Source organism: Bombyx mori, chromosome 9 (assembly GCF_030269925.1).
Source record: "Bombyx mori chromosome 9, ASM3026992v2".
Taxonomy (NCBI): domain Eukaryota; kingdom Metazoa; phylum Arthropoda; class Insecta; order Lepidoptera; family Bombycidae; genus Bombyx; species Bombyx mori.
Genome location: NC_085115.1, coordinates 6,625,276 through 6,636,697, shown reverse-complemented (window position 1 = coordinate 6,636,697; position 11,422 = coordinate 6,625,276). Strand labels below are relative to the sequence as shown.

The 11,422-nt window shown below is 35.1% G+C and overlaps 1 protein-coding gene across 1 annotated transcript; it reads right to left on the bottom strand.

Moving 5' to 3' along the window:
* Positions 1 to 968: 968 nt before the first annotated feature.
* On the bottom strand, positions 969 to 11,080 carry LOC134198717 (opsin, ultraviolet-sensitive-like). Its single transcript, XM_062670071.1, has 3 exons — positions 10,280 to 11,080; positions 4,027 to 4,157; positions 969 to 3,701 (listed from the first exon to the last, which is right to left on the bottom strand). The coding sequence occupies exons 1-3, from the start codon at positions 10,804 to 10,806 to the stop codon at positions 2,656 to 2,658; spliced, it is 1,704 nt and encodes a 567-aa protein (XP_062526055.1). The 5' UTR covers positions 10,807 to 11,080; the 3' UTR covers positions 969 to 2,655.
* Positions 11,081 to 11,422: the final 342 nt, after the last annotated feature.

Genomic DNA, 11,422 nt, shown 5'->3' with positions numbered 1-11,422 from the left:
TCGCAGGATCTTCTCAGTGGGTCGCGTTTCCGACCTGGTGGTAGATTCTGCAAAGCACTGCTCTTGCTTGGGTCAGTGCTAGCAACACTTTCGGTTTGAGCCCCGTGAGCTCACCTACACATCAAGGCGCAGCTGAAAGAGCCTCTCAAGGCATAGGTAGGAAGAAAAAAAACTGAGATGAGCTTATCTGAAATAGAGAACCAATTTTTTTAATTCTCTATTTCTATCTTTTGAAGAAAGGTTTCAAAAATACTTTTTAGAACAGCTGAAGAGTATATAATAAAATAATATACCAGAAATATCAGTATAAATAGTTTCGGTATTTACGTATTAACGCCATCGCGGCAAAAATTCTATTAAAAAGCCGATAAAAAGCAATCTTTATGTTTTTATATAGTAGCCTTATTGTTTGCACGCAGCAACTTGTTATTTATTTTCGCACGAAGCTATCATTTGGTTTTCTTATTGTTTGCTGATTTTTGAGGTTAAGTTTGAATCCAGCTTATCTCCGGCGCTGCGGGAAGAGCAGCCCTTGCTCCCTTGCGTGCCGAAGCACGGTCACTCGTGCTCCGCTTCGTAGCTTCGGCTTGTTGGTCGCGGTAGGCGTTGGTAGTCTCAGCCGCTCTGCCTCGCACTTTTTCCATGCTCCGTCGAAGCGGGCGAGGACTGCTCTTCCTCCGCGCCTCCGGTTTTTATATACACTCTAGGGGTAGGGCAGACAAGACCAGGTGGAAAGTGGGGTGTTTTGATTTTATAAAAAGTGGTTCATTTTATATTTAATCATCAATAATTTAGGTTTAGGTTGTCCACATTTGCTAACCATTAAATTTTTGCCGCGTTGGCGTTAATACATAAGTAAAATATACTACATAGACATATAAAATACCGGGTGGTATTCCATGTCATTGGGTAGGGTGACATTGATATCAAATCCATTTTATGTATATTTAATTGAAACAAAATAGAGATCTGATTAACTTCTATATATTAATTGTACAAGCATACATAAATCAAATGTTAGCTCATAACTTTATTACACATTGGTGCATTACTGTTTTTGTTTTAGAAGCCTCATCAATTTATTATAATCGTAGTTCATAATGTTTACAACGGTAATCATATTAGTCTGAACTCTACAATGTATTTACCTTCATATAATAATATGTATATGTACAAATGTCTGGTGTTAACGATAAAGGGAAGATCTTCCACTGAGTTTGTGTTCTAAGATGGCTACCCGCTACATACGTATACCTATTGCGGCTTTTGATACTATAGGTCATTTGTAATTACTTCTAAATGAAAGTCAGATTAGATTTACATAGAAATTTACAGGTATGGTATTTTCTTCTATTTCCGCGTAGACACAATTAAAACTACTTTTACGGTTTAGGTTTTAGGTCGCCACTAGCCGCTACAGTTCAACCCAGTTTGGAGAGATTAAACGACAAAGGGAAGATCTTCCACCGAGCGGGTGATATTGCTCGGTAGACCGACGCAGCGACGGTCCGAATGTTGTTGTTCGAAACTTGTGGATATATGCGAGCTTATTTTGAAAATATCGTAAGCGAGATTCAGGCATCTGTCAAATATCTTGTGTTCTGTGATGGCTAACGCCACAATCTAACTTTTTTTTTTGTCATTTTATTATTATTTCCGACGTTTCAATTACCTACGTTCGTTGTTGGTTGTAAATTGTAAGTTATGTAAACGTCGCAGATTAACAGGTCCCACAAAATACTGTAAATTATTGATAGCCTCGAAAATAATTTAATACCAATAAACAACGTGTCATTAAACCGTAATTTTCTTTTCTTTTCAATAAAGTAATGCACCTACCAAAGAACTCTCTACACCGGTGTTTCCCAACGGGGGGCCCCCGCCCCACAAGGGGGCAATTTGATAATTAAGGGGGGCAACTGCACTAAATTAATATAGAAAATCTGTATTAAAATTATTTTGAATTGAATTTCAGTTATTTATTACTTGTTTTGATATAATATATAACGTTACTGTGTTCTGATAACAATTTCATAGTGATATCTTCCTAAAACTTATCATTTAGGTTTCTTAAGTAAACAAAGCATATTTTTTATGTTTGCAATGATGTAAAAAATTTAGAAAGGTTGCAGCGGGGCACGGCACAAAAAAGGTTGGGAAACAGACTGTTCTACAACATCTTTGGTTGACTAGTAAAGAATGTTTTTGGCATTACGTCCGCCACTGTACATTTGTGTATAAACTTAAATTAATAAACAAAAGTAGTTTTGATTTTAATTTATTTCTTAAATCTATCTTATATTTATATTAATATAATTTATCTTAATGTTTTATTAAGTTTATTTATTACTTGGTTTGATTTCAATTTTAATTATTAGAAAAAATAAATTAAAATGTAAACAAACCTCTCTGTGGTCCGATTAAGACAAATCCTGTGTAGGAAACAACTTCTGTGAGTTTTTCTCTGTGTTCTTCGTGTGAGAAATTGCAAACTGCTCATTTAAGAAATAAAAATTGGGATAATATAGTATACCTAATTAGTCGTTAGGTGCCCACATTATTTTCGTGACAATATATTATTTATCCAATTTCACTAGCAGCTACGACATGTAATATTACTACGATACTAGCGCTTAATTAAATGGATATGCTTAATTAGACAGTTGGATCGGTATTTTGAGAAACCATACTATGTGTAGAACGACGATGGAAACTCTTTTTTTTGGCGAATTTCGGTTTACAATACCACGAAGGGGGACTCACAACGTTTTCTTCGAAACTTTTCATGCTGATACTACTTTGCGATTTTTGCGATCCTTCTCGTTTAGCTAATTTAGCAGACACCGTATTAATTTTTTCTTCAACTGTGTTAGTTGTGTCTTCATTTCGGTACGGTATATCTTTCATTTCAACTATTTCAACTTCAGTGTCACTGAAGTCCTTACTAGGACGATGGAATTTACTCGCTTCAGTATAATATCCAATAGTTTTTATTGTTCCACTTCGTTCTGTTTTATCTCTGGACAACATTCTCTTGAATTCCTTTCGAAATTTAGGATGAGTAATGATATAAATGAAAGGATTAATACAAGCGGCTGTTTTACAAAATAATGCAGGTATCATGGATGTTAGCGGTTTGATAAGATCCTTTTTTCCAAATATTCCTAAAAGTGCAACAATTGCATACGGTGTCCATGAAATAAAAAACAATGCAATTACAACTATAACCAAAAAGGCAAGTTTGATTTCAGCTTTACGTTTTGTTCGCTCCTTTACATGTCTCGTGGAGAGCCGTTGTTCTTGATTTTTTGTAGTAATATTTCGACTACATACGACAACCCGAAATATGCTTATATAACAGTACGATATGGTGCAGAAAGGCGCGAGCCAGGCTGCGCAAAAAAATACAAAAATGAAATAGCGAGGCGGAAGTTCTTCAGTTAGATAATCAAAACTACAGCTTGTCAGGAATCCTTCGGGCACGTAGCGACCGTAACCTATATCCAAGGCTGGAATTATGGCAAATAATGTAGCGTAAATCCATGCAGCTATTGCCATGAGTCGAGCACGGATGGCAGTCAGAGCTCGTAGTGGTTCCAATGGCCGCACGACCGCCCAGTACCGATCTAAGGATATTGCGGTTAGGATTGCTATTGACGTAGTTCCTGTTAACCCACCAACAAATCCATAAATAACGCAACCTACAATAAACAAAAGTTTAATTAGAAACAGGTAGTACATACTTAACTTGTTCTCTAATTTCACCATATGTATTATTTGAAATTAAAACATGATTGATGTTCATCACGGGCATGCACCAGTGGAAGGGCCTGTTTCAAATTTAAGGTGTTAAAATATATATGTAAAATACATTTTCGAAAAGAAGAAAAATAAAAAATACTAGAATGATGTATAAGTAAGCTTGAATTATGTATAAAATTTCGAAGGTTCGATTTGAATAAAAGAACCGATGATAGTTATGGTAATTGCTTTACCCGTATCCAATAATCGAAGAAAGGTACATACCAGTTTTGCCTAAAGCTGGTCCGAGGTTAAACGAATTAAATATAAAAATAGGTGTCTTCGCAAGCATCATAAAATCACTCAATGCTAGATTTGCAACTAGAATATTTCCCGGCGTTCTCAGGGAACGGCATCTGAAATTCACCAGACATATGGGTAAATGTTAATATGAAAAACAAGAAAAATAACTACAAGATAATTTATGAGTTGATTGTAGTTCAGTTTTTTTTTTTTTTACGCTAATTATGATTAAAACGTCTGTCTATTGACAGATGGTTGACTGGTAAATAACCAACGATTTTTGCAATTTTTTTATTCCTCTATACCTACTACTTTGAAAGTTTGTATCGTAGGCAAAAGTTAAACGCAAATTTAGTACTTTCGTTTGTTCGATTCGAAGATTGCTTTTAGACCCTTTTCACGAATATTGATTTTATTGTCAAGAAACAAATGGTTCATTTTCATCTGTTTTTTCATTATTTCGTTCCTTTTATTATTTGACGGATACTACAATAACAGCACTTCACGTCAAATATCGGTATTCAAGTGTGTATAAATGAATAAAAAAAAGCAAATAAAAAAAAGGCCTTTTATTTCCTGCGGTTTAAAAAATAACAGAATTATAGGTATGATTACATATTTTCTTGGGAAAATATTACCTTTTCGAAGAACATTTTTAAACAACTAACTTTTGCATATTATATCTAATAACAGTATTATAGACATTTCTAGGTATAATATTAAATTATTAGGTACATGTTTTGAATGTGATTATGAGTAGTATAGTATTTGAACGACCCAATTTAAATTCATTATTTACTAATAAGTAAGTAAGTAAGTACGTTTGTGAGTTTTATGTTAGTAAAATAATTAACGAAATTAAATCTTTAGTGAAACTACATAACCCCTACTTTAGTAGGTAAAGGCTTCCTCCAAAGTGTTCAAATATGTAAAGTATGGATGATTAAAAGTAAAAAATAGTCAGTCAAAAAATAGTATTCAAACTTTGGAAATATGCTTATAAACGTGAAACTGTGCCGTAAGGTATTGATACCATAATATACCTATTGATATATATTTTCCTATTACTAAATAGGCGAAACAAAATAGTTATTTTCCTATTTTGTCCTTTTGACATTCGCATTTTTTTTAATTTCTACTAAGCAGTTAGACCAATTTAGATGAACCTTTATGTGTGTTTGTGTGTCTCAGGTCGATTTAGGTTTATAATTTGACTCGGTAGATGGTACTGCAATCGGGTTCTAGATTATTATTCTTTTAGGATTTCTTCAGATACAACAAGTACATATATCAATAATACTTCATAATAAAATTCATTTGTCTGTCTTTGAAAACATCGTTGCAAACGACTTTAAATGCATAATTAATAATGGTTGAGACATTCGTTGAAGTATAGACCGAATTTGGCAAGTTTCCCGGTGGTATTCTTAGCAAATTAATACTTGTAGGAGGACAGTATAATGCACAGTTACCGCTAACTCTAAGCGATTCAGCCAGAAATAACGACATTTTCCATGTTAATGACCTGTAAATATTTTCGAATGGGAACAAATGTTGTTTACGTAAATATTCTCATTTGTAACTTTTATGAGTTTTCCTCATAGAAGTCACGGGTGCTTTTACCTAGTTTTAAACTTTATTAATGTGCAAGAATATCTTAAAGTATACTCAAGAGGTACTTAATGATCTGTAAACGATACAACTCCAATGAGTGTACAACGGTAAAACTAGGGCAGTTTGAAAAGTCAATGAGTTTCAGTTTTACGATAGCTATCGTTATTAGCAAAAATAGTTAATATTCAAATGTATTATTAGCTATAATGTTCAATGACGCTTGAGCTGAAAAAAATATAATATGTAATATAAAGCTGCCGTTATAACTACCTGGCCTATATTTTGTTTCGAAAATGATGTTGATAATCAAGTCAAGACTTTCAAATAACTAATCTTAGTCTCTGATTCATGTAGCCTCTAATATCTTCGGAAGATAGAAGATTAGGTCTCGCTATTGGCACCACCGCATGACTTGGAGTTCGGATTGACGCCAATTAATTAATCGTAGTTAATTAAGGAGTAATCGATTCAGTTTTTCAATACCAGTACTGTCTGAAGTTTTCTTTGTCCTTGAAAATTTGTCGGGATTCAGGTAGAAAAAGGTTAGGTACCGGTCTTTGTGTAAATATTTCATATTTAGTTTTGGCGTTCTTGTATTTTGATGCCCTGAATGTGGGAAGTTAATTTGTCTGTATTATAACGATAATTATCTGTATCAAATCTTTGCTACGGGCGCTGTATCAGCGTTATAAAAATATATTTCTTTGAATTTTGGACAATATTTGTTGTAAATGTTGTAGGAAATAAATCAGTCATAATCACGCCATTATAAAAAAAAAATGCCATTAGGGCGGATCGAAGCTTCGAGCTCCTCCTGTTTTTTGTCAAGTTCAATATATAGTGGTTTATAGCTCTCTGTTCTGAAAATAACTATAAAAACCATAATAAAGACTTTTTTTGGAAAAAAAATTCTTTATATATTGTTTTATTGATATTACTAAAGCTCTCCAATCGTTACAGCACAAAAAAAAGAAAATCGGTTGACAATTAGAGGAGAGAACATGTTACTGTTTTATCTTTACTCATACATGTTATGATACATTGTAAAGGTCTATTATTGTAACGAATACTCGTATTTTATAATAATTTGAAATGTGAAGCTGTCATAAATAGTTTTACCGTTTAGCTTCACGTATATTCTTATAGATAATACACAAATTAGTTATAGATAAACAATTCAAGCACCCAACAAAAATGCTTACGGGCGTCGGCCACTAGATGGCTTCGCTTCGATTAGCTTCTCATTGCTCCTATAGATGGCAGTAACATATTACCTATCCTATGTTTTATTTGTAATGAAGGACTTAGTAAATTTTTAGAAATCACAATATAATAAAATTTAATCAATTTGTCTATAACAAATAAAGACTCGTATGATTTTTTTTCTGTGTTTAGTCATACAATAATTAAATGCCTTTACTTTAACAACATATAAGTTTAGGGGCATCCGCAACAAGATGTCGCTAGTTTCCATACAAAAAAATATTTGTCGTATTAAAGTATCGCAGGGCCCTGTATATTCTGTCTAGTTTATTTGATCAATTAAAGTCGTATAAAATAGTTACCGAGTCACAGTAGTTATGACCTTTTTTGATGGCTCTCCGGCAATTTTCATTTAATCGTCACGAGTACAATTAATTTGATGCTCACGTTATGTGTGGATTATCTTTATTTTGTTTAGAGAATGTGACGATCCACTCCGCTGTCAATAAGCAAAGGTAAACTGACGGCTATAGTTTTCAATGATTATACCCAAATGAGATATGCCGAACGGTAGCACTGACATCGCTGGAGTGAGGCCTTAGAGAGCGTGTGCCCTTTCAGTCACTTTCAGTATGATAAATTCGCGGCCTCATTTTTCAATCTCTAAAGTGAGCCAGTAGATGCCAGAGAGGCTAGAATGCGAAGTTCTACGTACCTCTGAACTCCAAGCAACGCGGACGAAAGTTGCTTGGTTTTTTTTACTGTGAACAGTCTATGCTATTTCACAGAATTAAATGCACACTTCAAGATTGCTTTGCTGTCTATTTCGGTTTTGGATCGATAAGTCAATTTTCTGAGTCCATAAAGAGCTGCTTGGACCCTTAGCCCTAACACATGACCATGATAAAAGGAAGTTTTTTGTTCTGTACTTGGGTACACAAGATCACTAAGAATATGTTTAATGGTGTCTATTTTGATAGATCCCTCTGAATGAATTGTACACGGCAACATACCGGCCGTATTTTTGTCAGAATTTTCCTACATAAAAATGGTTGTCTGGAAAAGAGCGCTTCTAGCGATAAGACCACCTATTGTACAAATTTGGTTTTGGTGTGCAATATATATACTCCTCTCTCTCTGTCTTCTAAGTTTTTACCAGAAAGGACATGGTGCCTACCTTTCACAATACATACCAACGATTTGGTCATCATGTCAGTCATATTTCCTGAAATCAAGTTCCATTTTTTTGTTTCCCTTAACTTTTCTATCACCTTTTATTTTCTTCTCGAACTATCTTGACTAGTTTTCGGCAGTGGGAACTTTTGTAAATGACATAAACTTTTTCCCGTACCGATCACATAAAACGCAATCCGGAAATCGATAATACTCATTTTGTCAACAGATTTTAAAGTGATTTTACTAAACTAGAACTCTGACGAACTTGCCAGAAGCGTTTGTGGCCGTGTACGATATTATTTATATAATTTAGTAATATAATTATAGCATGTAAATGTAGTTATTATTCTTGAAACGTTTTAGAGATACAATAATTTGTAATACGAAATACTGATGGAACATTAAAAAAATATCACGAAATAAACCAATAAAGTGTGCGACAGTTGATAAATTTTTCAAACATTTCGTTCCCTGATAAATAACGACGAAGAAAGATCTGAAGATAGGATAAAGAATAAATAGTTTTTCGAGGTCTTTTCTCATATGAATCTTTGTAGCCGGTAACGACATTACATTTTGCCGTTCGCAATAAATACGTCTCTCTATCTAACTTCCTTAGTAAAATGTGTGCTAGTGTTATCGATGACGATATGTATTATTATAGACTATATTTTTTTAATTTAAAAGGTTTTTACAATTATGAAAGAATAGGTATTTAAACCTACTCTATAAATATATACGTAAAATCGTTTTCAATGCAATTCTAGTTTTTTAGTTTAATTAGTTGCTAAGGCACATGTGCGGGGCCAGAAAGGTGGACCTCGCTCAAGCCCTGGCCCTTTAAGTGTTTCGGGTCACCCTCACATGTCGGTCTGGGTACCGGCGAAGAGGGCCTAAGAAGACGACGTGCAAGCTGCTCTGCACGCGTTTTACGTAAGAGCATCCGGGTGTTGGAAGGCTGGCTATCCTCGACCCACGCTGGTTCTGACCCAACGGGGTATTCCGTAGGATAACCCATTCTAACCGGCGCCATGTAGGCAGGCTCCGGATAGCCTGCCGACCGAGAGGGCTGGTGGTCGTGGCGCCGACGACCGCCGGTCCGGCGTCCCGAGGGGGAGGGTGATGGGAGAGATGTGCTCCGCACTAAACGCTTCACTTTCCCCCCTTTGCCTTTTCATGAGTTCTGTCTCATGCGAGGTTCGGACGTGGATTGTTGAGCGACAGGAGGTTTTAGTCAGTCGACTCCGACATGCTCCACCCTCCATCCCCAGGGAGGGCGGAAGGCCGGCGATTTCCTCCTGAACAAAAAAAAAAGGCACATGTGCACGCTGATTCTTGCTGCCGGTCCAGAAGAAACTCCTTTTTAAAAGCTGTGTACGAAAATACACTCACTTGTCAGAGAACACATTTTCCGCCCAGAGAAAGGAAGAAAATTGTCCAAGGAAAGTAGCTCAGTTAAGATTTTCGTGGCCCAACAAAGAATAAGGAAAATGATCTGCGGTGGTCACAATAGATTCACGTGTGTACGCAGTGGTTGGCAATTTTATAGTCCCCACATCCCTTGCGAGCAATTCGAGCGTTTCATGTAAACATCCAGTGTAAGTTCGTTGTGGCGTTAAAATTATTGAAAAATTTCACTGTGGAATTTCAGGGTTCGTATCAATATTATACAAAATTTCAGATTCCAATTTACTGTAATCTTTTAAAATTTCAATTTTACTACCTGCTGTATAATAAGATGTTCCATACGAGTTATCATATTCACTTAAAATTGTGGTAATTTTCTAAATCACTAACTAACGATTGTTAACTAATGAGTTTTAATTAATATTACTGATACCATATTTTCCTTTAAACGAGATAAATTTTAATCATTACGTTGCTTAGATATCGTTTGCACTTATATGTTTCACAATAAGTGATTAATGTTAAAGTAAATGATTAAATCTAATAATTGGTCAGCTATGCACGGTAATAGCCAGTTAACACGAAACAATGCAACATTATTTAAATATGATATTATAAATCTCGGTTAAAAATGTCGACTGAAAGAAATCATTTCTAATTTGATTACAGTATCTGAAGTCGAAGTATCTTTGCGAAATTTGTTATTCGATGTTTGAGTGTGCTCATTTTTGTCTCGTAGGTACGTGTTTAAACCAATGGCATCAGAAATAATTCATAGAGCCGTGACTTTCTATAGGTGAATTTACTAAAGAAACAACTAATTAAAGTAACTAACCTAAAATACATGAACATCACCAAAGCATTGCCAGTGGACCCAACAGTGGTCATCATGATGTAGAATGCACCGAGGCCATAATGCAGTAAAGGATGTGGCGGGGCGAAGCTCAGCCAGTATGGATTCACCAAGTGTAGATAATCATCGGTAAACAGGCCAAAGCGACGCCATAAATTTACTGGCCAAAGTTCTTTGAATTTTTTTATTAATACCTCGTTGTTAGCTTCCGATGAAACCAATTCATTCACTTCGTACTTGGAATACTTTATTGGTAGTCTAGTTTCTTTGACCTCACCGCTTACATTTGATCTTCTGTCCAAAATTTCAGACATTCTGCGACGTCTTTTCCACAATTTTATGTCACCTTTCGTAAGAGTTTCATCGTCATATTTAGAACTGAATAGAGCATGATCATCTCTTTTCAAATACGTTAAATTGTTTATACCTTTTGGCACTGTATCCATACTTGTAATTTGGATATTACTTGTAGATATAAATAACAAAATTGTGAAAGCACTACTACACATTTTACATATTATTATGTACACACGCTTTGAATATTATTTTATACATGTCCCGAAATTAATACGACACAACCGTTCTGGATGCTTTCCGAGGGAATATGTCGACGCGCTCGTTGTAACCGGCCGAGACACGAATCTACTATTCCCAAGGATATGGTATCTAAATTTCTCAATTATTGTTATTAAAACTAAGGGATTTTTGGAGAAGCTCGGATGACGCTTGTAAGAAATTTCCTATCCACCCAACGATCGATCTGTGGGTAAGAGCTAGTATTTCGTATCGTTGGGGAGCCGCATCAAGATCTAAACATAAAAGTCGCTGTGAGTCATACGAACTGTAACTTCCGATTTTTTCCAATTTCAAAATTGCAAGCACTTTCGTTCTGCGATTAATAATTTGACATTAATAACACTGGCGGATTTAACACACTTTACTATGAGCCGTTTATAATCAAGTAATAGTAAAAATCGGTAAATTGCAGCAATATCAAAAGAAAAATTGGCATGCACTTATGCTTTCTTCGTTCTACAAATGACATAAGATTCGAAAACATTAAAAGAGAAATACATCTTTTTATCACCACAGAGCTCCGTGTTCATTAAGGTTTGGATGAGAATA